Source organism: Rhineura floridana, chromosome 4 (assembly GCF_030035675.1).
Source record: "Rhineura floridana isolate rRhiFlo1 chromosome 4, rRhiFlo1.hap2, whole genome shotgun sequence".
Lineage (NCBI taxonomy): Eukaryota > Metazoa > Chordata > Lepidosauria > Squamata > Rhineuridae > Rhineura > Rhineura floridana.
In genome coordinates, this window is record NC_084483.1 from 58,633,387 (window position 1) to 58,661,361 (window position 27,975).

At 39.9% G+C, this 27,975-nt stretch overlaps 1 protein-coding gene across 4 annotated transcripts in view; it reads left to right on the forward strand.

The window, feature by feature from the left end:
* SMAP1 (small ArfGAP 1) overlaps positions 1-27,975 on the forward strand; it is a 103,143-nt gene that overhangs the window by 22,276 nt on the left and 52,892 nt on the right. For all 4 annotated transcript variants that reach the window (XM_061623091.1, XM_061623090.1, XM_061623092.1 and 1 more), the window contains exons 2-4: positions 19,683-19,816; positions 21,938-22,023; positions 23,189-23,264. In XM_061623091.1, coding sequence (XP_061479075.1) covers positions 19,683-19,816; positions 21,938-22,023; positions 23,189-23,264 — 296 coding nt within the window. The remainder of the gene's footprint in view (positions 1-19,682; positions 19,817-21,937; positions 22,024-23,188; positions 23,265-27,975) is intronic.

Genomic DNA, 27,975 nt, shown 5'->3' on the forward strand with positions numbered 1-27,975 from the left:
CTGAACTGCTACCGGTTCCACGTGCAGGACCAGCCAGACAGGCCCAGCTTCGCAGTCTCAATGCGTGGATGAGACGATGGTGTCGGGTGGAAGGGTTTGGATTTGTTAGGCACTGGGGAACATTTTGGGACAAGCCGGGCCTGTGCAAAAGGGACGGGCTCCACTTGAACCAGAATGGAACCAGACTGCTGGCATTTAAAATTAAAAAGGTAGCAGAGCAGCTTTTAAACTGACTAAGGGGGGAAACCCGACATGAGCTGAGGAAGGTCCGGTTCGGAATAAACCTCCCCCCTGGGATAAAAACCAAAGAAATGATGAAATTTTAAAAGGGGTAGGCCTAGAAGTAGGCATTGTGAGAGCAGGGGCACAGGATATAAATTCAGAAGAGCAAAATTACCACAGGCCAAACCACAAGTGCCAAAGACACTTGAAGAGAGACACTGCTTACAAGTGCCTGTACGCTAATGCTAGGAGCCTCCAAACCAAGATGGGAGAACTGGAGTGCTTGGTCTTAGAGGAGAGCATTGATATAGTGAGCATAACGGAGTCCTGGTGGAATGGAGAAAACCAGTGGGATACGGTTATCCCTGGATATAAACTATATCGGAAGGACAGGGAAGGACGTATTGGTGGCGGAGTCGCTCTATACGTGAAAGAAGGCATTGAATCTAGCAAGCTCAAAACCCCAAAAGAGGCAGACTCCTCCACAGAATCGTTGTGGGTGGTGATACCATGCCCCAGGAGGGACTTAATACTGGGAACGATCTATCGTCCCCCTGATCAAAATGCTCAGGGAGACCTTGAGATGAGATATGAAATTGAGGAAGCATCCAAACTAGGAAATGTGGTAGTAATGGGTGACTTCAACTACCCGGACATAGACTAGCTGCATATGTGTTCCAGTCATGACAAAGAAGCAAAGTTTCTAGATATTCTAAATGACTATTCCCTAGACCAGTTGGTCATGGAACCGACCAGAGGGACGGCAACCCTGGACTTAATCCTCAGTGGGGACCGGAACCTGGTGCGAGATATAAGTGTTGTTAAACCGATTGGGAGCAGTGACCACAGTGCTATTAAATTAAACATACATGAAAATGGCCAATTGCCAAGAAAATCCAACACGGTCACATTTGACTTCAAAAGAGGAAACTTCACAAAAATGAGGGGATTGGTAAAAAGAAAGCTGAAAAACAAAGTCCAGAGGGTCACATCACTCGAAAATGCTTGGAAGTTGTTTAAAAACACTATATTAGAAGCTCAACTGGAGTGCATACCGCAGATCAGAAAAGGTACCGCCAGGGCCAAGAAGATGCCAGCATGGTTAACGAGCAAAGTCAAGGAAGCTCTTAGAGGCAAAAAGTCTTCCTTCAGAAAATGGAAGTCTTGTCTGAATGAAGAAAATAAAAAAGAACACAACCTCGCAAAAGAAATGCAAGAAGACAATAAGGGATGCTAAAAAAGAATTTGAGGAGCACATTGCTAAGAACATAAAAACCAACAACAAAAAATTCTATAAATACATTCAAAGCAGGAGACCATCTAAGGAGGCAATTGGACCCTTGGATGATAAGGGAGTCAAAGGTGTACTAAAGAACGATAAGGAGATTGCAGAGAAGCTAAATGAATTCTTTGCATCTGTCTTCACAGTGGAAGATATAGGGCAGATCCCTGAACCTGAACTAACATTTGCAGGAAGGGATTCTGAGGAACTGAGACAAATAGTGGTAACGAGAGAGGAAGTTCTAGGCTTAATGGACAATATAAAAACTGACAAATCACCGGGCCCGGATGGCATCCACCCGAGAGTTCTCAAAGAACTCAAATGTGAAATTGCTGATCTGCTAACTAAAATATGTAACTTGTCCCTCGGTCCTCCTCTGTGCCTGAGGACTGGAAATTGGCAAATGTAACGCCAATCTTCAAAAAGGGATCCAGAGGGGATCCCGGAAAATACAGGCCAGTTAGCTTAACTTCTGTCCCTGGAAAACTGGTAGAAAGTATTATTAAAGCTAGATTAACTAAGCACATAGAAGAACAAGCCTTGCTGAAGCAGAGCCAGCATGGCTTCTGCAAGGGAAAGTCCTGTCTCAGTAACCTATTAGAATTCTTTGAGAGTGTCAACAAGCATATAGATAGAGGTGATCCAGTGGACATAGTGTACTTAGACTTTCAAAAAGCGTTTGACAAGGTACCTCACCAAAGGCTTCTGAGGAAGCTTAGCAGTCATGGAATAAGAGGAGAGGTCCTCTTGTGGATAAGGAATTGGTTAAGAAGCAGAAAGCAGAGAGTAGGAATAAACGGACAGTTCTCCCAATGGAGGGCTGTAGAAAGTGGAGTCCCTCAAGGATCGGTATTGGGACCTGTACTTTTCAACTTGTTCATTAATGACCTAGAATTAGGAGTGAGCAGTGAAGTGGCCAAGTTTGCCGACAACACTAAATTGTTCAGGGTTGTTAAAACAAAGAAGGATTGCGAAGAGCTCCAAAAAGACCTTTCCAAACTGAGCGAATGGGCGGAAAAATGGCAAATGCAATTCAATATAAATAAGTGTAAAATTATGCATATTGGAGCAAAAAACCTGAATTTCACATATACGCTCATGGGGTCTGAACTGGCAGTGACCGACCAGGAGAGAGACCTCGGGGTTGTAGTGGACAGCACGATGAAAATGTCAACCCAGTGTGCGGCAGCTGTGAAAAAGGCAAATTCCATGCTAGGGATAATTAGGAAAGGTATTGAAAATAAAACAGCCGATATCATAATGCCATTGTATAAATCTATGGTGCGGCCGCATTTGGAATACTGTGTACAGTTCTGGTCGCCTCATCTCAAAAAGGCTATTATAGAGTTGGAAAAGGTTCAGAAGAGGGCAACCAGAATGATCAAGGGGATGGAGCGACTCCCTTACGAGGAAAGGTTGCAGCATTTGGGGCTTTTTAGTTTAGAGAAAAGGCGGGTCAGAGGAGACATGATAGAAGTGTATAAAATTATGCATGGCATTGAGAAAGTGGATAGAGAAAAGTTCTTCTCCCTCTCTCATAATACTAGAACTCGTGGACATTCAAAGAAGCTGAATGTTGGAAGATTCAGGACAGACAAAAGGAAGTACTTCTTTACTCAGCGCATAGTTAAACTATGGAATTTGCTCCCACAAGATGCAGTAATGGCCACCAGCTTGGACGGCTTTAAAAGAAGATTAGACAAATTCATGGAGGACAGGGCTATCAATGGCTACTAGCCATGATGGCTGTGCTCTGCCACTCTAGTCAGAGGCAGCATGCTTCTGAAAACCAGTTGCCGGAAGCCTCAGGAGGGGAGAGTGTTCTTGCACTCGGGTCCTGCTTGCGGGCTTCCCCCAGGCACCTGGTTGGCCACTGTGAGAACAGGATGCTGGACTAGATGGGCCACTGGCCTGATCCAGCATGCTCTTCTTATGTCCTTAGTGTTCCAGGGGCAGTTCTTCCCCAATTCATACAGGAGTCTTCTGCTTCATTGCCCTTGGCAAACTTAAATCAAGGGCTCCTATGCCTCCCTAGTGCAGAGGGGCTAGACTGGTGGACCACCAGTATCTCTGCTCTGGCCACACCCAACATGTCTTCGGGGAATAGCATGATGAAGGAAGTAGTGATCCTAGTAGAGATCACCTTTCCACAATCTCAGCAGAGGTCCAGCTTGCCCAACGTCCTCCCTGTTTCTCCACAGTCCCTGACTCCCCTCACTTTGTTCTACAAATACAACAGCTGGATTTCTTCACTACCATCAGGCAGCTGAGATAGAGTATCCCACCCTTCTTCTCCCACAGGTGAGTCTCCAGGCAGGAGTCTTTGCCTGGGTGTTGCCTGCTGGTATGGATTGAGGCAGTGGAGACTGGTACTCATTGGGACTGGTGGGGCAGAAGACAGAGAGCCCAAACAGTATCTGGAGCCAGAGCCAATGGCAGGCAGAGCCAACTCATTCTACCTTTGGCCCCATCCTCTTCCCTACTGAGTTCTACAGGGGCAACACTGAGTCTGAGGAAGTGAAGGAAGCTGACAGGCAGGGCCACCATCCTCTGGACTGGTTGTAAGAAAGAAGGCAGGCAGGTGAAGACATACTGAGGTTGATGGGGTGGTGCCCCACATGCAGTAATAGATCAGCCTCCACTGGATTGGGGCCTATTTAAGGAGCCAGGGGCCAGCACAGGACCGGCAAGCCCTGGTGGCCTCTCACAGGTGGAGTGACTAGACCTGTACACAGTATTCCAGGTGGTCACATTGTAGAGTTGAATAAAAGCATTATGATATTGCCATATTATTTTTAGTCTCTTTCCTGATGATCCCCAATATGGAATATGGGCTTCTGCTGGGAGGAAGGGCAGGATATAAATCAAATAATAAATAAATAAATAAATAATAAAAATGTGCCTTTTTTATAGAACTTGTACGCCGGTTCAGTGTTTTTTTAAGCCACCACAGCCTCAAGAGCCGTTTCTGGTCAGTCACTCATTCTGAAGGATCAAGTCTCTAACGAGGGGCTGTAATTTATGCTCTAATCACATCTAGACTGAACTATTGCAAATCTGTCTATATGGGGCAGTTTTCAAAGACAGTCTGGTAACTCCAGTTGATGTGAGATATAGTCACTAAAGTGCTTGTAGCAGCAAGAGAGGAGGGGCATATTGAACCAATTATATAGATCACTGAACTGTTTTCAAATTCAATGAAAGGTGTGGAGTTTAATCTAGTCCTAGGCTGTTCAGGGCTTTTTAAAGTTTACCTAACATAACATTTGCCCATATGTATTTGCCTGAGCCTTGAGATCCAGCATCAAAAGCCTTGTTCTCCAGTCTGTCTTTGGCAGTTACTTTCTTAATGGTGACACCACAGTTATGGATTCTCTGCTCCGATAGATATGACAAATTTCTTTCCCCTTTTTTACATGAGTGGTGAAAACTCTTCCCTTTCCCAAAAGCATTTTATCATTGTTCTAATAAGATAATCTGTTTTCTGCTTGTTTTAATATTTAATTTTTTACTTGTTTTACTGTACTTTAGTGTTAGTATATTAATCCCTTATTATACTTCTTTGATTTTAATGGGTTATAAATAATTAGTAATAAAAATATTCACGCCAGTTTTTGACAGGATTTGTGTTTGGATATTCCTCCGGTTTTAAGCGCATGGTTCTGATCCAGCAAGATGTGTGAGTTCTGGGTGTGGATCTCCTTGACGAGATGCAGGTGAGAAGGAAGTAGAAAAAAAAGTCTCCTTTACTGTACCTCTTTCCTTATCAACAAGAAGGTAGGAAGAAAATACCCAAATGATGAAAAGTTTTTATAGGTCTATCGTTCTTCATATTCTTGCTATTCCAACTTTCGCTGTGGTGCTCATACAAACATCAGGTATATTAAGGAAAACAAAATGGCATTTCTCTTAGGCCCTCCTCTGGCAAAAAGATCTACTACATGGGGAACAAATTTAGTGACTGCATGGCCAGCTGTCGTAGTCTGTAAAATGAAATGCAGAAATGAGTATTTCCATTCCATAAGATACCAGATTTGTTTTGCAAGTGATAAGAGAACCATGGCATAAAAACTGGAATGATCACATCAATTTCTGTAGACTGCCCCATATGATTTAGTTACTATGCTTGATAGTTCAGGGAAGTATTTCTCAGCTGGTCTGTTAAACGTCACAATATAAATCCTTTTACTTCTTTTGCAAATTGAAAATATCTCTGATTTTGCACAGCATTAAGCCCAACACCATTAATATGTGCAATATGTACATTTCATTTAAATGCCTTCTAAAGCTTGAATTCTTCTTGTGTATTCACCTTTTTCTCACAGAAGAGGATAGCTTTATCTCTACACGTTGAAGGTTTAATTGGATCTAGCAAAGTAATTGCTATACAGTAATCTCTAGGTTTTGAGGGGAATAATCTGTGGGGTTAGAGGGAAGGGAGTATGCTTAGTAGTCATGAGAATGAGAAAATGCTTTTTTTCTCAGTAACCCCCTCCCATCCTATACTAGAGAAAGCGTCCACACTCCATCCCAGGGCCTTTTATGCTCTGAACAGGTGACATAGGACTTATACAATACTTTCTTACTCTAACCTTCAGCTACTGCTAAGTGTATACTCAAACACTTGTTCTTAGTTACTGGGCTACTTTGCATATAAAAACATTCTGGGAGGTGACTTGAAGATTGTGTGAACAATCAGCTGATGCTGGCTATAGCTAACAGATGGGTGTCAGTAGATATTTTTCCTGTAACGACAGGTCCCTTTTAGTAGAGGAACACTTTGGTCTGCAGATTTTTGTTGCTTAAGATATTGAGCCCTAGATTAAGTTAAGCATGATACTTTCACTGTTTTTCACCTAATTTGTGTCACCATATGATTGATTCAAATGTTGGAGAAACTTGGGGTACAACTAGATGGGACATCTGGAGACTCGTGATGAGAACTTTCACTATTTTTTGAAACAGCCATATGATGAGGAATGCTCAACCGTTCTGTGACATTTTCCAAGTGAAAACTGTTCAATATAGTTCCTTTTTAGCCTGTAGGGGAAATCCTACAGGAGGTGTTTTCCCCCCATGGGGCAAATAGTTTTGAGTACTGCATATGATTTTCATTTGGAAAGCATGGGGGAGAAAAGGGTTAAACCCCTCTCTTACAGTGACATAGTCCTGATGAGATTGCCCTCCTCTCTGTTATTAAAAGTTTAACAAACAGTAGGAGATCTGATGACGAACCTCCTGCTGTCACAACTAACTTGACCCTCAACTATTGGCCTAAAACATTCTATTGAATGGTTACTTTGCTTTAGGGTGGTATTAGATCAAGAACTATAGATAGGGCCCAAGTTTTCTAAATCAGTTGTTACTTTTTAATGATTGTTCCCTGATTTGACTGTGCAGTATCCCATTTATGCCTGCAGCTATTTTTTATTAGCATCAGCAAATGTATTTTGTCAGGTTATATTACCTTTAAAAAAATCTCCTTTTCCCCACATTTGTGGTTATTGCCATGTATAAATACCCTATCACTTATTCTGGTCTATAACCTGATTTAGCCTATATTTTCATTTGTATCACTGTAGGAAATACTTGTATTACCTATTGAGCAAGACAAGAAAACTAGAACATGAAGTGAATGTTATACACACATGTCCTCTCTCTATGGGAATGGGTTAGACAGGTTACTATGAATACAAATTGAAGGGATGCCTTTGATGTTGTTTAAATTGTGTCTGACAATGTAATTATTAGTGTGTGAGAATCTGGTTTACTGCTATGAAGACTCGCTGCTCTGGCAGGCAATTAAGCATACCTTCATAAACACAGCAGCTTTCAAAAAAATGGTTGTAAGAGATCTCATGGATTATATCCTGCCCCTTAACAACTGCAAATCGAAAGATGCCAAAATTGAGACATTATTGAGGGCTACAAGGATACCAGGCAGACGACAATTTTAATTATTCCAAAGGAACTTGATAATTTTGTGCATCTAAAAGTGGGGTGATGGTTTTACATAAAGTTAATAATTATATGTAAGCTTTATCAGCAAGAAAGTAAAATAATTTACTTTTAGTTTGGGGGCAGGAGGATGCCTAACCCTTCCCCTGCCTACCAATTCTCCACAGCAGCACCCTAGCCATTTATACTTGTTTCCCCCACAGCTGGACTCCAAAACTGAAAGCAAGCCTAGATGAGGAAAAAGAGGTTCAGGGTGTGTGTGTGTTGGTGGGGAAGGATTTGCAGAAGAGTCAGACAGATTGGAGAGGGGTTAAGCAAGCTGCCCACTAACTCTCCACAAAAACTGTTAAATTGTTTTTATATTGTTTTAAATTTTAAAATTGTGTTTTAAATTGTTTTTAAAATATGTGTTTTAAATTGTATATTTGTTTTAATATTTTTTTATTGCTGTAAACCGCCCAGAGAGCTTCGGCTATGGGGCGGTATACAAGTGCAATAAATAAATAAATAAATATAAATAATAGATTATTTACGTTTTGCAAGAATGCTCCAGTGAAGTCAGGTTTTCTTGTTCTCTGTGTGCATAAGTTCACAATGCCACTAGGTGGAGCCATTAATCCAAGCGAATTAAATTTGTCAGTAAGCATTTGGTTTTCTCTGTGTTGGGCTCTGTCTTAGAATTAGGGTGTCAGATAAGGCTAGCTGTAACGAAGAGCATAAGAGTTATAGAACTTCTGGGATAGGCTAAAGCAAAGGAAGCTACTTAACCTGATTTATTGGAAGAGATCTGCTAAGCAGTAGTGGAGATACACCTTGCTATAATTGTCATCTAATGAATGAAACAACCTATTAAAATGCAATGAAGACAATGTTTTTAACCAAAGAGAATTGGTTGAATAGTTTTCCTTTTTTATTTTTTCCCTTGCTTGTACCATATAAAACCAGACTTCATATATTTATCATATATAAACAGAGGTATCATAATTGCAAGTGTAAGTTACACAACAGATAAACTGAAATTTAGTACTGATGTTTATGAAAAGTCAGGAAATATATCACTTTATGTCTGCTGGATGAATTCTGCAACATAAATTTTGTAGCTTCCCATTTGCAATAATACTGTAGAAAGTGGGCCTTATCATTTGAAGGAAAAGCATCCTCACAAGAAGTGAGGTTCAAGAGTGAAAGAACAAGGAGTTAGAAGTGATTATATCTGTAACATGTTTGCATGAGTTTGGAAGTTCTCTACAAATAATTGCATGCTGTAGTCCTAAATATATTTAATTGGAAGTGAGTCCTGTTGAAAGCAACATCATAGGCAGAACAATCCTGTTGGGGGAGCGGGTGGAATCCAAGGTGGAGGAACCACCACATTTGCATAGTGGAAGAGTTGGGCTCAGCATTTCCCTGCATTTTATTGCCTCCCTGCTCTGGTTTTCCCTCCCATTGACTCCAGGGGAAAGGAAATTAGTTATACCAGCTCCAGGACTGGCATACTCCCCCTCTACCCAAAAATCCAGGGGTGTGTTGGAGGAACAGGATAGCTTTGGATCTGAAGCCACATTGATCTGCGCCATGTCCCTCTTCTGCTGTCATAGTACTGATGGTGGAGTAGCAAGTGTGGTGGAAGTTTCTGCGCCCACATCAGAATGGCTGGATCTCCACCTCCATCAGAGATCTGCTGTGTTCTATGGCCCCTGGGATGCCTTTCCAAGGACTGCAATATTGCTCTCTTGATACAGCTTATATTTTGCTATATTTACATTCCTAGTTGCTGTCAAATTCCCTTTTCCCTGTCCCAACAATATATCGCTTGAGGTTTCAGTCCCCACTGGATTTACTTGCAATTATAGGCTGTGAACTCACTAGTCATCAGAGCAAAGTGTTTCCATTAGCCACACCTGAAGGGGGAACGGGTTGATCTGCCGATCAGTTGCAAAATCTTTTGGAAGCTGATTTTTTTTAAAAAAACATGCACTCAAGCTGCCCCACCAAGTTTTAGAGTAAAAAGGGATTGGGTTTAAGTAGCGTCATGTGTCCCTGTTTTCAGAAGGGAGAGGTGGAGACACACTTGAACCACCAGAACAGTGAGTGTGTTTCTACCCATACATTATTAGGCTATCCTTGAATCAGAGAGAAAGGGGGTCAGTTATAGCATCAAGGAGTGTTGTTTACTTGCACAATACAAGATTATACAATGATCTGGTTCACATGTAATGCTAAGCCAAATCATAGCTTAATGCGAACAAGCAAATGTGCACGTTCCCGCAGCTGTTGTGATTCTCCCCCAGTCCTGCTTCTGCTGTGCTACTTGGGCTAAATCATGGTTTGACTTGGTGTTAATGTCTAAACCCAGGTTTTTGGCTTGTCTGCCATCAGACAAACCATGAGCTACAGCCAAGGTTTTTGCATGTAGAAGAACTGACTTGGGTTTACTTTTATTTCTCATGCATAGGTTAGCACAGTGTGTAAAATAGGCATTGTATGTAGAAGAGTATCTGTACCTCTTTGTTCCTCAGTTCCAAAGACTTTTATCTGAAAAACATGAGCTGTCTTTAACTGCAGAAGAAGATTATACATCCATTACAAATACTAACAGTACTCGAGACCCCAGAAGATGATGATGCATATAGTTGGGGAGAAAAATGTTCCAAACAAAGCCATATGCATTAAATCAGAAGAAAGACACTTAAGTCTCTTTCCCTGGATCAGTTTTTGTTTGTTAAAACCTTGGGACATTTTTTCACACATAAACCTGCATTTTGGGGAAGAAAATTACCCCAACATGTCATATTGACTCAGACAAAAATAAGAAATAAATTCCCACATGTACAATTCAGTTGATTTTCTTGTGATATTTTTTGTTTGAGGTGCTTGTTGTGTAGAGAAAGAAAACTGTAAATAGTAAGTGGCTAAAGTTTGGCATTATTGTTTTATCTCCAAACATCTGGGCCACGACTAATTTCATACCAGAAATTTTAAAAATTGCAGTTGAGTTTGTTCACAGAGCCCTCCTTTCTCCCCCAAATTAATTAGTGCTTATTTAGTATTGAGGAAGGAGACTCTTAAGGAAACCATGCTCACACTGCTTTTTGTTATACTGAACTGATACAAGTCAACATGCCTCTCCTCACTGGATAAGGGGGAACTTCTCTCCTTCCATGTAACAGATTGCTGCTTGCTGGATCAGGACACTTATGGTGCTTTTGAAGTAGAAGCTGCTCTTAACGTATGAAAAAGTCAACTCTATCAGAACCAAGATAGTCATCTTTGAAGGAAGTGAGCATATCTTTTGTTGCAGCTGCATCTTTATAGAAACATTGACAGATGGTTGGCTGTGGCTTTGTATCAAAATAAGATTGAGCCTTGCCTCTACCTTCTTCTTAGCTGATGTGCTCCCCATAATTGCACAGATGATTACTGCAAAAAATGACAAACAGATGTTTGAAGTACTGCTTGTTATACTGAAGTTGTGAGGAAAGGAAAAAAGTGAGACCCACGAGAGGTAGCTGTAACATCTCTCGAAGAGAGAATTTTCAAAATAGATTGCCATGTATAGATTGGATCAATGAACTCCAGGTCCTCTCACTGTTTTTAACCATAACCATCTAGCCAAAGCCAACAGCACCTTCTCTGATGTCGTTTACTCTTTTGCCATGGTACATCTTAGACCTAGGCTGGTTTTGTGTGATGGAAAGTGGGAGTGGGGGAGAAGAGAGAGAAGTTGACGGTGAGCATGGTCAGGCAGCAGGCCTGGAGTGGTGGTGATGGGATGGACGGGTGGAATACATACTCAAAAATTGGAGCGATCAACCAGAGTTGATGTGAAACAGAGGGAAAGGAAAAGATGGGGCTGAAGTTATTTCGGGTGAGCATAGGCAAAGGGAAGGAGGAAGACAGATAGGGCTGAGATTATGAGGGGAGAGTGGTTGAGGTGAAATGGAGGGGGAGAAATAGATGAGGGGGATGGCGAGCAGAAGGAGCAGAGGGCACCCCCTGGTGAGTGTAAATTATTCCATGGCAACCAGATCTTGACCCATAGCTTCTCCTTTGAAGCTTCCTTGCAGTACATTCACTTTTGCCCCAAGAAGTCTCCTGCTGTGTAGAGCAGCGGCTGCTGTGGCTGCCTTTCCCACCTAAATGATTCTTATTAATCAGGGATTCACAAATATGCTCACTATTGATGAGTTTATCTTTTAACCTCGTAAATCCATTTATGGCAAATAAAAAATTAGACATTTAGGGGCTTGTCTCAGACATTGTGGTAGGCTTCAGAGGTATTCTAAGAGACCTTGCTTCGAAGCAGCTCTGACGTCCAGTGTGACATCGGACACAAGAGTCTACCCCTCTGCCTCTCTCTTGATTAGCGATTTTGAGGAACAAAGGTCAAACCACTCTTTAGCTGCTAGAAGCTGATTCCAACCCAGAACAGAAAAAGCAGCTCAGTAAAATCCAGTTAGTAACCAGAAACAGAGCAAAATCTAGCAGCATCCAGTCCATTAAACTGCAGCAGAAGGAGATTGGGAGGAGGGCCACTCGGTCGACTTGGTTGAGACACCAGCTATGGCCTGGTTTGCATGTCATGCTAAGCCAAACCAAGGCTTATCATGAATGTGCGGACCCATGGAGAGGAGATTGCAGCTGCTTTTCTCCTCCCCAATTGTTCTGCTGCTGTGCTGAGTTAAGTCATAGTTTGGCTTAGAATGCCTCCAAATCCAGACCTCTCCTGCACAAACCACAAGCTGTAGACCATTGGACAAACGTTGGTTACAGCTCATGGTTAGTCTGGAGAGAGCTAAGCACAGTAAGCCAAACCATGGCTTAGCTTAGCACAGTGCAGCAGCAGAACAACTGGGAATGAGCAGTCTCCTCTCCTGGAGCTCACACACTTGCATGGTTGTGCTAAGCCATGATTTAGCTTAGCATGATGTGCAAACTAGGCCTCCATCTGACTTTTTCTTCCCCTTAATTGTTGCCATGCATGTTGCTCCTTACAGTAGGGCCCCACTCATATGGCGGGTTACGTTCCAGACCTCCGCCTAAAAGTGAAACCCGCTGAAAAGCAGAACTCCGTCAATAAAATGGTGCCCGGCACCCAAAAAACGCCATAAAAGTGGAACAAGCGCCGTATGAGTGGGGCCTTACTCTAATTGAAAGCCGCTGAAAAGTGGGGCCCTACTGTATAAGTGCTTGTGTTTGCTTTTTCCACTCTCCATCCCCATCCCTTTTTCCTTTTGAGTCTTTCAGATTGTAAGTCTGCTGGCAGCAGCTATTTCATTTGTTATTGATCATATTTAAGCCACTCTTAGAGTGTTTTGGCTGCAGTAAAAATGCTTTAAATCAATGTAGTGACCTCCAGATGTTGTCAACTCCCAAATCACACCAGTCCCAAATAGCATAATCAATGGTCTGGGATATTGGGAGTTGTAGTACACAACATCTGGAGGGTACCACATTGGTCACCCTGGTTTAAATAAATGTCAGCTTAAAAATGCATAAACTCAGAGTTCTAAAAATTCCCAAAGTGTGCAAATTCTTTGAGGGATCCCCTCACTAAAGCCCCCCCACGCGAATGCAAAAGCTCTCTTAACAAAACAGAGCCACCTCTGTTCCAATGTGATAGAAAAGAATATGACCAATATAGAATAGAGACTTCAGTCTTTGTCATCTAGGACCCCCTTCTAACCAGGACCCCAAAGGCTGAGGTTAAAAGGGAATGACCCAGACGTGATCACCTCTGGTGACTCACCAGCTGTGATAGTCTTTCAAATAAACCATGACTTTCCTGGAAGTCTCTGTGATACAGCAGGAGGTTTACGTCTTTATGAAATATGAAAAATTAGATGGGCCTTGCTATTTTCACCAGTGTCTTTCTCTGCTGCAGTTACACTCAGAGGAAGGTGGATACTTGTAAAGGCATACATCACCCTTAATGTATCTTTGCCATTTGAACATTTTCACATGTGGTGCTAATAACATATTTAGCCTGGAATGTATCAATTGTAAATGTTAAATGAGAAGAATGGTTTGTTTTCTTAAAAAAATGAAATGTGCATTCTAATACACAGGCTCAAAATATAGATTTGGGCAATATAAACAATAATTAAGTATTATGTGAAAACAGTTGGTGTGTCTTATTTTGTCACCATGAAGTAGTACTGAAAATGTTACTTATCAAGTAATTAAGATATACCATTCAGATGTTACCCGAGGCAGCTCTATCCAATAAACTTCTTGTTTGTATTATCTTGTCTTTGTAAAGTTGCAGTTTTCTTTAATTTGCAGAAACATACAAGAATGTCTTGGTTTTGTTGAGTCAGTTATAGAAATTAAACATGTTACAGTTCTGATGTAAAAATGGCCATGCTTGTTTGTGTTTTATCATGTGAATCTGTTTCGTATGGCACACCAAATCCAAGTTATCTTAAGTCAGTGTAGATGTAACACAGCACCATTCCTTATGTATGTCTAAGAAAATGGTGACAAAACAAAAGGACTGCATATGTTATCTTCTCCAACTCCTGCCCAGTTCTCCTCCCTCTTCCTCTGTAAACCTTAATCACGTCTAAGGCCTGGACCAGCCTTATTGATGGTTAATGTTCTCCAGGGTTTCTTTTAATCATGGAATTGAAATAAGGACTTAAAGCAGATATCAAAACATTGGTTAGTGTTAATCATAATTGAATCTGATGGCAGTGTGCACTGGAATTTTGGCTGTAGAGGCAGGGGAAAGAGAGGACATCATCTTGCAGCCCACCTCTGACACCTTTATCATGGGCCAATTCATGTCTGCCAAACCAAAGCAAGGGCTATTCCCCTTTGAAAGTTATTTCTTTTGGAGGACTAATGCAATCAGATTTTTACTTTGGCCCTTCACCTGTATAGTGCATAGGCATTTTCAAATTGAAATGTTGCTTTAAATTTTGGCTATTAAAATCTTCAGATTTGTATGGTTGATTTAAAAAAATCACACTTACATAGTTGCATTAGAGTTGTTATGCTGAATCCCTGTTTCTGCTTCCAGTTCTAATATAATTTGGTAAAGGTATTAATTACAACAGCCATTTCAGTAATTTCCACTTATACTTCCTACCACACAGCCAGAGGGATTAGCTTTAAATATAATTATGACTTGAGTGAGTTTTCAAAATGAATCCAGCTTTACTGTGTTGTTTTCATGACTTCCCTGTCTTCATTGTGCTGACTGAAAAAGTTTTCACATACACTGAGAATCCAAAAAAGTTGTAGAAAAACTTGCCAGAGGGTTAGACACGAAAAGCTACTTTGTTTCTAAAGTGATGATTTTCCTGTGTAACTATTGGCTAGTAACTTGGAGATTTGTCTCTTTTTCCACCATGTATGTGTCAGTTTCATGCACATTTCAAGATTGTTCAGCATTGCTGCCTTCTGTACAATTAGTAGTCTTGAAACTCTGGCATTTTTAAATATAAAGTTTGTTTAAGGAGTTCAAACTTATACAGGTCTATAAAAATTCCTGATAGACTGTGCTTGTTGAATGTAGTTTAAATGTTTTGTGGGACATGGTCTTGAATGTTGCGCTTGAAAGCAGACAGTTTTATGCCTTGATAATCATTCTTGCCACCCACCCACCCTTGCCATGGCAAGAGGGATTGCTGGCCCCTGGCTAGTGAGATGAGTCTGAACTTGGAGCCAATGCACTTCTGCCTTCCTTGTTGAACTCAGAGCTGAAGTCGTGAGGCAGGCTTGTATGGGCTTTTCATTGCATCAGAGGGGCATTCAGGGCTCGGAATGCCCTTCAAGCACAGAGGCAAAGCAGGCCAACAGCCCTCCACCTTCTATTTCATGCTGAAGGGAAGTGGTAGTCTGTGCCTGGACTTCCCGGAAGGATTGCTCCGCCTGTGGCTGCCTCTGAGATGAGCTCTGTCTCAGAGGAAGCTTTTTTCAGTTTAAAATCAGTCAAAAGGGAACTTTGACTGGTATAAATGTTCTCCCAGGCAAGGGTGAACCGAAGATTATCCACAGAAACTTGGTTAGGCTGTCGGTGGCTGGAATCGATCAGGAATTCCCTGGGAAAAGAAGGCATACCTAGCAGCCGAGGACGGAGTTAGGACTTCCAGCAAGCTGGGCTGAAAAAAGCAAGACATTTTTTCTTTTAAACGATCCACAACGGGCGAGCTTTCTTCTGTCTAATCTTATCATTTGGCTTAAATTACTACAGTAAAAGAGATTTGTTTAAGAATCAGAAATCAAGGACTTCCGGGAAGGGTGATTCGCCTGTGCTGCCTCTGAGACAAGCTCTTGTCTTAGATGAAGTTTTTTCAGCTTTAATCAGTCAGAATGTTTTTTTTTTTGACTGGTTAAGATTTTCTCCCGGTCAGGGAGAAACGTGAGATTAACCACAAAGCCTGTTTTTGTTGGGAGGACTGGATTTCATTAATTTATGAGAGAAAGTTCAGCCAGCGAATGCCGGACGGACTTCCATCAAAGCTCTTGCTGATTAAGCGACACGTTTATCTTTTCTTCAAAGAAAAATGAACTAACAGGCAAGCATCCTTCTTTCCATTTTTTTTTACTTGGTTTAAATTGTTGCACCAAAAAGAGATTTGTCAATGAATCAGCTATAAAGAACTGGGTGAGTTAAAAAAATTCTCTTTCACTCATGAAACTAAGGAGGAAAGAAATTGAAAAAAGCTTATCTTTGTTTTTATTGCAAAAAGCGGGCCTGGAAGTGCATTCTAAAGATATTAACGGAAGAGGGATTTTTATTTCGAGGAGGGGAAAAAAATAAACAAATTTGATTTATGAACTTTGGAGTATCATGTCTGGAACTATTTTTTTTTTTTTTGGTCTATTTCATTTTGACGAATCTGCTTACTCACGACGCCACTAACTGTTTGTGACAATGGAAAAACTCTTAAGAGATGAGCCAGTGCATTTTGTAAAAAAAAAGAGCAGAGAAGTGACTTTACAACAATATTTCAGCAACATATTTAGAATTGATGGCAAGGACATATTTGTGAAGGGGGAAATTCCCATCAGACTCTTGTTATATTATGGCTATGACAGCAAGATCATCATGAGATACTGATAATGGATGAGTGGATACTGAAACCACTGGATTTAACAGGACTATTGAAGATGGAAGATGGAATTAATATTGATAATGGAAGAATGGTTATGGAAATTATTGGACCTAATAGATTCGACGAGATGGATTAATCGATATGTTTATTTGGATTATGGCTATGACAACAAAATTATTATGGGATACTGATAATGGAAGAATGGCTACTGAAATTACTGGATTTAACAGGATTATTGAAGATGGAAGATGGAATTAATATAGATAATGGAGGAATGGCTATTGAAATTACTGGACCTAACAGATTTGAATCAAGATGGATTAAGCGACATGTTTATTTGGAGAAAAATTGAAAGATATATCTCTCAAGGAATTGAAATCTCTTTTGGACTTTTTGTGGAAAGAATAAAGTAATGTTTATGAGATTTGATGATTAATTAAGATAACTACTGGAGGAAAATGATTTTGTAATATAATTTTAGAGACAGGATTGTTATATATTGTAGACCTATGGTTGATCTGCAACAAATCGGAAGTCAACATTTTATTTTTTTTGTATAATTGTTTTTGTTTTGTGTTTTTTTTTTTTGAAAATTTGAATAAAAATTAATAAAAAAAAGAATCAGAAATCAAGATACCTGGGTGAGTTACACTTCTCTCTTTTATACAAGGAATTAAGGAGGAGGAAAGAAAATTTAAAAAGCTTATCTTATTTTTTTATGGCAAAAAGCTGGCCTGAATTTGGAAACTATAAAGATTAAAACGGATGAGGGGCAACTTACCCGAAGAGAAAATCTGATCTAGATGATTATTTGATTGATATATGTCTGGGACTACTTTTTCTTGGACTACTTTCTTTAGACGAATCTGCTGTTTGTGTATGTTACTAATTGTTCGGCGTTGTGAACCAAATTTGTTTTGCATTCTTGGACGTGCGGGAGATAAGAACTGTGCTGGCCAGATGATGTCAACAGGCCTGGAATATTAACCCCCTTATTGCTGGAAAAAGAAGCAAATTACTCTTTGCTTGGGAATTGTGGCTATATTGGAAATTTGAAGGGTTTTTTCCTCGGCTTTAAGAATGATAATCAAAGAAGTGGCAGAGACCCTGGATGTATCCCTGGAAGGGTTTTCCCCTCTGGATATGTTTCAGAAGATAATGGATGAGATTAAGATAACGAAACAAGAACTGGGACAGAGTAGACAAGAGATGGCAACTGAATTTGGTAAAGTGAAACAGGAGTTGAAAGAAATAAAGGATTATATGAGAAAAGGAGCAGATTGGCAAGCAATAGAAGATGAAAAAGAAATTAAAGGGAAGGAGCAAATTCTGGAGATTGGATCAGATATATCAAATGTGGAATTGGAAAAAGATTTGGACTTTATGGCAAAAATTAAAGGGAGGATGCAAGTCCTGGAGATTGGAACAGATATATCAAGTGTGGAACTGGAAAAATATATGGAGTTTGTGGATCCTGGAGATAAAGATTACTGTTTGGAATTTGGCGTTGTCCCTGGAGAAATTGATGAAGATATCAGAGATAAAGTTATCAATGCTTCGATGGAATTTCTGGACTGGAATGATTTGATGGAACTTGAAAAAGAGAAAATTTATAGAATTAATTCCAGATATGTGACAATGGAAAAACTCTCAAGAGATGTGCTAGTGCATTTCGTAAAAAAGAGGAACACAGATATGACTTTACAACAATATTTCAGCAACACATTCAGAATTGACGGCAAGGAAATATTTGTGATGAAGGAAATTCCCATCAGACTCTTACTATATGACTATGACTATGACAGCAAGATTATTACGGGTGCAAGGATGGAAGTTGGAAGATGGAATTAACACTGATAATGGAAAAATGGCTATTGAAATTACTGGACCTAGCAGACTTGATGAGATGGATTGACATGTTTATTTGGAGAAAAATCGATGGATATATTTCTCAAGGAGTGGAAACATCTCTTTGACTTTTTGCGGAAAGAATAAAGTGATGTTAATGAGATTTGATGATTAATTAAGATAACTACTGGAGGAAAGTGATTTTGTAATATATTAAGAGACAGGTTTGTTATATATCATAGACCTATAACTGATCTGCGACAAATCAGAAGTCAACATTTTATTTTATTGTTTAATCTGTTTCTTTTTTGTTTTGTTTTGTTTTGTGTTTGAAAATTTGAATAAAATTAATGAAAAAAAAAAAGGAAGTGGTAGTCTGTGCCCAAGGGGTGTCCTGAGCTTGGAATGCCTTTGGGTGCAAGGGCAGAGCGTATTCTTCAACTGAGGGTGAAGGTGGAGTCATGTTGAATTTTCTCTGTATCCAAGGGTGCTTTGAGCTCAGACTGCCAATTGGATGCATGGGTAACACAAGCCTCTCCCCTCCTTCCAGCTCTCACCTGTTGGTGGGGGGGAGGGGGGTTCTCCTGCCCAACACTAAGCTTATACCTGGAGAGAGAAGCAGATATTCCCACGACTCCACACTGCATTGGAGACATATCACAAGGTCAGGGATAACAAAATTATGGTTGACCAGTAATTTGGTTAGCCAGTAATTTTTGGTCCTTGACAGCAAAAGGAGTAATGCAGCCTTGACCCAAAAAAAGGTTTACCACCTGTGCTTCAAATTATTTCCTGTATAGCATGGTGTTTGCATGAACCATATGAATATGAGGCTTTCTCCATGCTGCTGCAGGTCCTCAAGATCTGTGGTGCCATTGAGAAAAATCGCTTCATTCCATGCATGTGAATGAAGACGATGACCACAAGTAGTAATTTAAGATCAGTCTTCCACTTATTGAATGTGCTCGCTGACTTTAAGGTAGTTCTTCAAACCCTTTGACTGTTTTGTCATAGTCCTGTGTGGGAACCACATTTTTCAGAGATAGCCTTTGACTCTGATCCAGTGGACTGCAGGATGATATCCTCTCCTTGGATTTGGAATAGCAACTTGTGATGCCATCCAAGTGGGCAGCTGTCTGGGAAGTAAAAGCAAAAGGTTCACATGCAAGAAGAGCATGTAGAGATATGCTGTCTGGATGACAGTCGTCAACCATTGAGGCTGACAGTTTTGTTTATGTGCCTGAAACAAAACTTATTTTAAAACCTTAACAAGTCTTGCAATATTTAATATTAGTTATTTTTCTTAGGTCCACGATGGGCTTCCTGGAACACGGGTGTATTTATTTGTATCAGGTGTGCTGGAATACATCGAAACCTGGGAGTTCATATATCAAGGGTAAAGTCTGTCAACTTGGACCAATGGACACCAGAACAAATACAGGTAAAAAGAAAACTAAAGTTGTATTGTAAGGGGCAGGGGGGACCTCTGGAAAGCTTATGTCAAAGGCTTAATTGGTGACTTGGATCACTCTTGCTCATCATAAAAGAGCTTTTTTACAAAACCAAACCATTATTTAGCTAGGAGTGCACTATGCAGCAGCTACTGTGTTTGCCTACCTTGTGGATTTCAGTACTTATATCTACTTTTAATAACAGGGTTATATTTTGAAGGCAGTGTAAAAGTGCTTCCACATGGCAGCTGCTTCTTGAAACAAGCTATTTTCTATATAAAAAGGCTCAGCAAATGGATTTTCATTTCATGCCAAACATGGCTTGTCTTTGTACTGCCAAACATTCTTGGTGGTATCTTGTATAGTAGCAGAATTGATATTAAAAGTTTTATAGCGAATAAATGAATTATGCCCTGAATCTTTTGGCCATAATATTTTCAGGGTGACGTGTCTAAGGGCTGTGAACTTGTTTTGTCCGCTTGTTTAGAGCCTGATCTGTTTTGGTACAATTTCTATCCTTTTTCTTCGGGCTTTTTCCATGTCCACATCATGATCCCAGTCAATCAAGGATTATGTAGTGAATATGATAATATAATACATTTTTTTTAAGTACAGCGGTGATCTGGTGCCACATAAGCTGTTAGATTTGGCTGTGTGGTGACATCAGTGAAGGCAAAGAGAACCTTCATATTACCCTCGTTGATAATGGGGGTTGTAGCAGTTTTAGTGCCTGGTCTTACAATGTGGGGAAATTGGGAGCGTTGTCCCAGTTGCTTTAACAATCAAGATGCCAAATTCACCAAAAGGGAGGTCTGCTTTTGGTGGTTATCACAAGAATGTTTTTAAAAAACAGTCTCCTATTTTGCCTTACCTCAAAATAGCCATCATTTTTCTGTGCTTACGTACTTACTTTGGCACAGAGCTTCTAAGATTTTCAATAGGATCATTTCGTTTTTGTTACATTATCAAACTTTTCAGCAAAACCAGAAAAAAAATAATTTATTCTGATGGCCTGTTCCTGTCAACCATTCCTGTGCCCATCAAAACACTTAAAGAAGAATTCTGTAGATTTCTATAAACTTGACATTTACTAATCAAATTGCAGTTCGAAAAGAACTGTCAGAGAGACAGTACTTATGACATTCAAAGTGTACAAGTAATTTACGTTCTGGTATAAAAGTACTGTACAGTATATGGTAGCTGGAACATTTTCAACAGGATTAATTACCTTTTCCTCATACCTCTAAAGGAGGCTAATAATATCTTTCCTGCCAAAGAGCCAATAATATAATTTAGCATTGTATTTGCAGTACTATATAACCTCACCTCAACAAAATAAAAATTATGCACAGCTTGTTATTGAGAACTCATATAATCCCATAATTCAGTTAAGCATATCTAATTCCTACTTTTATTTGAAAAGCCTCCATTTTATTGGGGACATGCCCTTTCAGGTTAACCCAAATCTACCGTTGTAGTATTCATGCTGTTTATGCTTAAAATAGTTCTCTGCTGTCAAAGGACATGATGACAAAACAGGGAACTGACACAATGGGAGGTCTTTTGCCTGAAATAATTTTATAAATGATAAACCAATAAAAACATCTTTAGAACAATTCCAATACAGATGGAGATGGGGAAAAGCCTGTATTTAAAAGGCTTGTTGGAAGAGGAAGGTCTTCAGTAGGTACCAAAAAGGAAACAGAATGGCAACTGAACCAGGGACTGCAATATTTTGCTAGATCCAGCAAGAAATTAGTCAGGATTCTTGCCTTTTGTGTGTGTGTGTGTGTGTTTGAGATTTTTGTCCTGCAGAAAGCATACAAAGCATGTAGGTATTGTTCCATTTGCAGGCTATAATACCACAAGAAGACTTCATGAAAAGGCTTAAAACCAGAATATTGTGATACTTGGGAGAGGGGTGGGGAGTCTTCAAAGGCTGCAAAATTAGTTGCTTGAATATTTGCACATTTACAGACCACTTCTAACCATACTTACCAAAAGTCCCACTGATCAAAGCAATTACTTTCACATACAAATGGTTTTCATTTCAGCAACTGTGTGTTCAATAAGAATTAAAATGATCCTCTTTTTTTTACCATTGTTTGCAGTGCATGCAGGAGATGGGAAATACCAAGGCAAGGTTACTTTATGAAGCTAATCTACCAGAGAACTTTCGAAGACCTCAAACAGATCAGTATCCTTTGTTCATTGCTATGCTGGGAGAAGACAGAGTAATTTCAGTATTCTTGGAATTCTACAGTGGATAGAATGACTAAATTAAGATGTGAAAGGATTGAAAAGGCATAAAAACAAAAATGATCAGTTGGCTTCCAGTGAATTGTGAGACAGTTTTCAGTTTATCCCAAAGTATAATATATTCAGAGGTAAAATTTGGTTAAATCGTATTAAATGTGGAGAAATATTGTGATAAAGAATTAGGTCTAGTAATTATACAAACTTGTAGTAGTGCAAATAAATTACAAATAAGAAACAGACCCAGGTGAACTCTACCTCATCTATGGTTGAGTAATCTTACACATCTCCCATCCCTATGGGAGTAATGTAGATGAGTCTTTTGAGTCTGGCCTAGTACTGGTGTTGAATGGGGAAGAGGAACCAAAGCTAATCTATTAATAGTGTATTAGAATGGTAACACATTGTAGAAACAGATTTTAGAAGCTAACTTGCCCAGTTCAGAAGTCTCCATGTCATTTTGACATGACCTCTAATGGCTTTGTGTCACTCCTTTGCCAGTGCTCCTCCTCCTTCCCTGACATGTTCCCAAATGTACCAGAGTTGTAGAAGGGGAGGGTAAATGGCAGGTGTGAGGGCTGGCTAAAGTGGTGGGTTCTTAGTTCTAAACCACTGTAATGAAGACTTCTGAACATTCCAAGAACTATAAAAACTGTTTTTAAATTACTCATCACCCATTGATGGCAAGCTGGGAAGCATTAAATGTGCACAGCACAGGTGACCCTATGTTAGTCAAAACAATGTGCACCTTCCCTGCCTTTCGGGTGTGAGTCTGAATTAGAAAAGTTGAGGAAAGTTTAGAGAGAACTCTTTTTCTGGTTACCAGTACTTACACAGTCACTTTTCACATGCATTTTGAGATATAGTTCAACATCAGTAATGCTAAAATTATCAAGATATTAAGATGTGCTTATATGAAATTAATAATTGTATGAGACATTGCTAAAATACTAATTAAAATTGAACGTGTGTGCAAATACTTACAGCAGTTCAGTTCTGGCTTTAAAGGTATTGTCTAGGATATAACTGGGAATTGTATGTTTTGCACTGTAAGCCGTCTTTAGTTTTGGTCTGTGTTCTGTCTTCCTTAAGTTACCTGATCTCAGAGCCGTGGAATTTTTCATCAGGGATAAATATGAGAAGAAGAAATACTATGACAAAAATGCTGCTAATGTCACCAGTGTAAGCAAATGATCATTCTCTTCTGAATTTCTGTTTAACATCTTCATACTGTAATATAGTTATATTAAGCATATGTTAAGTACTTCTAATGAGAAGTCATTGCTGGATCCAGAGAAGATTGTACAGGCATGGGATGGAGCATAGGGGAGCTACAGCAAGATGGTGAAATCAGAGGAATTTGGAGGTGCCTTGTGGAGGCAGAAGTGCTTTTCTGCTTTGTGTAAGACATCTCTGGAGTCAAGCCACAATATATTGGAATACTAAATGGGACTGACCATATATTAACAGAAAAAAGATTTCAGTACAGAGGCAGGAAAAAGCTGGTGCTCATTATCCCTATCATAGGATTGGTGTCAATGGCTTATAAGAAAAATAAAGTACCATGCACGTTAGTTGAGGATATAATTGAGTGGCAACTTCTCAGCAGTACATGCCTTCAAGGACTTGTATTATACATAGTTAATGTAAAAAACGCAGTTTTTTTCTACAAACTGAACCTTTACTCAGAAACAGTTAATATGCTGTCGGAGAAAGGGATTGCTGAGTTACAGCTCTGGAACTGGATGAAGCTAATGATTTTCATTCAAAATGGAAGTTCAGCTGTAGTCAAGTTAGTTCAGAGACTGCACTCTGCCATTCTCTACTTCAGATATTGCTATCCTCTTGACAAAGTGATGACAAGGGGCAGGAGTTCTGAAGCATAGCATGCTGGACTTGCAGTCTGTTGCTGAAGCAAAACAAAAGGAATGTCCAGACAGGTACATACTGGGATTTTGTAAAGCTTGGGATCTGTTAGGGAGAATGAATAGGAATGATGCCAATTTGTGATTCTGAAGTGAAGTGTGGGGATGTTCCTTCAAGGCTCACCAGAGCCGTTGCAGCTGAAAGGAACTTGGGCATGTAAAATCATTAACTGTAATATGAGAATTGCTTTGATGAATCAGAATAGGGGCTCATCTAGCTAAGCATTGGTTCTCCTAACAGTGGTCAGCAAGATGCATGATAGAACTATCTGCCCTCTGTTATAACCAGAGATATACTGCTTTTGGCATGGAGGTTGTCTGTTATGACTAATTACCATTGATAAACTTTATCTCCATCAAATTATCTAGCCCTTCTGAAATCCATTTGATGTAGTGGGCATTTGCTACTCTCATGGCAATGAATTCCATGAGTTAACTATCTGTTGCCTTGTTAAACACATTGGTTTGCACTAAGCTTTTTTTTGGGGGGGGGGTTGACCAGAAATGTAAATAATTTTTTTGCCACCTGTCTTCTTGAAAGTAGGTAGTATAATTTTCCTTAGAATAGGAACCCCTATACTTGTCTCTCTGAAACCCCTATTACTTAGAATGTTACTGTGCCATGATCTCTGCCAGCCCATTGATCATGGTTTAGCCCTAGGTAGCAATGGGACTGGGGAGGAGTGAAGCAACCATCATTCTTGCTCTGGGTACCCACACACTTGCTTGTTCTTGCTAAGCCATGGCTTGACTTAGACTGTGGACTTGTTCACAATTAAAGTAAATACAAAAGCAGTTGGGGTACATTGGACCCCACAATGTTAATTGAAATTCATCATTGCGCTATCAAGATGCCCTGGAGGAGAAAACAGAAGAGAGATATAGGTGAAATACTGGACAAAACAGAAGTTTGGGGATGCTCTTGGATCCAGCTCTGTCATTGGAGGTGTAGGTGTCCTTGGCTAGGAGTGCCTTTTACCAGCTTTGGCAAATAAGAAGCTATGGCTGTTTGAGGATTAGGATAGCTTTACCACAGTTGTCTATGCATTGGTAACCTCAGTATTGGATTGCTGCAGTGTGCTCTGTGTGGGACTACCCTTGAAGCTAGTTTGGAGGCTGTAGCTAGTGCACAATACGGTGGCTGGGTTAGTTGTGAAATCCAACTACTGCCAGCATATAACACCTTTCTTGCAGGGTTTGCACTGGCTGCCAGTCTGCTACTGGACCAAGTTCTAGCTTTTGGTGTGTGTGTATATATATAGTCTTTTGTTTTTAAGATGTTTATAGAGTGTTTATAGTGTTTTTGTTTGCCGCCATGGGCTCCTTCTGGAAGGGCAGGGTATGAATTATATATATATATAGGTTGATATAACAACAACATGGGAACCAAATGTTGCCTAGAAACATACTGGGTTTATAGTAAAAATTGGAAGGGGTTCAATGTGCCCCAATAGCCTGAAAAGGTTCCCCCCAAAGAACGTTACAAAATCTGTTCCAAATTTCCACTATGAGAGTGCTAATTCCTCAATTCCTGTGTAAAGATAAAGCCAACTTGAAGCTGGATTAACCTCTTAGGATAAAATTTAGCCCTGGGGGTCCAACATACACCTGCAGTGTTTTGTAATGTTCTGTCATACACACAGGAATGTACAGACATTTTACAAAAACAGAAATCTACTCTAGTGCTCTTAAAGTGGTATAATCATAGAAAATGATATAGGCAAACTGCTAAGTTGTGTTCCTGCCTTATTAAGTTTTGCAGATATTTCAAACAGCTGCAGGGGTCCACAATAACCCCATTAGTTTGTTAGAGCTAAATATTAAACATAGTTTTGAATAATCAAAGACAGAAGGTAACAATTTGAGAGGAGGATTGAAATGAAGTTGTTAATCAAAACACTGTGGTTTCAAGTGTTACAAAGAAGTGTTAACAGAACTTTTAACATCATATGTGGCTTATGGTGCTACTTAGTAATGTCAGGTGGTGGTGGGACTACCTTCAAGTCGATTCCGACTTATGGCGACCCTATGAATAGGGTTTTCAAATCAAATCAAATCAAATCAAATCAAATTTTATTATGTGGTCATAGACCCACAATACAAGTGATTAAGCACTCAGTTAAACAAACAAGATTAAAACCAAATACAGTAATAACGATAATAATTTAGCAAGAGGCCATGGTAGTACAGATTGGCCTTTTCCGTAAAGTCTGAGCTACATAGAGAAACTTCGCAACTAATTCAGTAGTGTCTTTATCCTTGTCAGACAGAAGATATTGCACGAGCCACTCAATAGATCTACCGGGAAAGGCTTTGGTGATTGGGAAAATAAGTCTAGATCGAGCATCCCTGTATAGTTCACAGGAAAGTAGGACATGTCCAATTGTTTCAACCTCCCCCAATTTACAGAAGCATAGACGCCTTTCCAGGGGGGTTCCTTGAAAACGGCCCTCTAATACTGCAGAGGGAAGACAATTAAATCTGGCTCTGGTAAACAGGGATCGGTAGTGCGAAAAAGTCAAAGTTTCAAAATAAGCTGCATATTTTGGAAACGAAAAGCTCAAGCCAAACTGGATGGGTGAGCAAGATGTATGTGCTCCGGCCATTGAGAATTGAAGGTCAATGTCCTTAATACATTGACCAACAATATGATTCGTTACCTCAAGGTGAATAGGGTTTTTATGGTAAGCAGTATTCAGAGGGGGTTTACCATTGCCTTCCTCTGAGGCTGAGAGGCAATGACTAGCCCAAGGTCACCCAGTGAGCTTCATGGCTATGTGGGGATTCGAACCCTGGTCTCCCAGGTCCTAGTCCAACACCTTAACCACTATGCCACACTGGCCCTTTTGTAATGTCAGGAGCTGGTGATTATTTATTTGGAGGAGCGGTTGCTCAGTGGTAGCAAACATGTTTTGTATACAGAAGGTCCCACCTTTGAAGCTGTCTTGCCTACTTAGTTTCCAGTCATAATGGAAAAGCCCAGGCACATGGATTTGGCATTTCAAGACCTCTAAATTTCTACATGCAGGGACTTAAAAGTTACTCACAGGTCACATTGGACTTTCTCAGTTGTGACTGCACATTGGGAGCATATGGAAATTTCTGAAAATACTTAAATAAATCTCAGTGTGAAGTAATAATTGCATCTGTTCATAAACAAGTTGAATAACACTGGGTAAAGCTGAAAATACCCAGCGGATTGCAATGGTATGTAAAAATGTTGAAAAGATTAAAAGAATATACAAACTGCATTATAATATGTCTGACAGTTTATGGTTAGAAGGCTGTTCCTTATTAACCACGAAGTATTTTTCTTCACTGTTTCTAAATGGAAGGCTTTATTTGACCGTTATACATTTAGAGTTCTGAGATATTTTGCTTCATTCTTAAATAAATAATTATTTTAGAATGAGCAAGAACAAAGGCGCCTTTGCCTTTTTTCCTTTCCCCGTAGGACAGTGTTCAGTTTCAGGACATTAATATTTCAGCAGTCACACTGGATAAAACTGAACAATGGATGAAATGTAATTATTTTCCCTCATGCTTGTGATGTAATCTTATCCAAGTTAATTATTTTATACAGTATTCTGATGAATTCATCCATAAAGCATTCACTATTATATGAACATTTTTTCCCTTTTGAAAAAGTTTCAGTAAAATTCAAAAAAGATGAAGAGGTAACTGACAGTGCTCTCATTTGCATGTAATGGTAAGCCAAGCCATGGCTTCGCATGAAATGTACAGGCTTCCTTAGAGGAGATTGCAGCTGCTTTGCTCCTCCCTGGTTGTTTTACTGCTGTGCTAAGCTGCAGTTTGGCTTAGTGTGTCATCCAAACCTGGGCTCATGGCTTAGCTCTCTTCAAACAAACCATGAGCTGTAAACTGTCAAACAGGTTGTCATTTGTCTGGAGAAAGCTAAACCATGAGCCTGGGTTTGGATAGCACACTAAACCAAATCATGGTTTAGC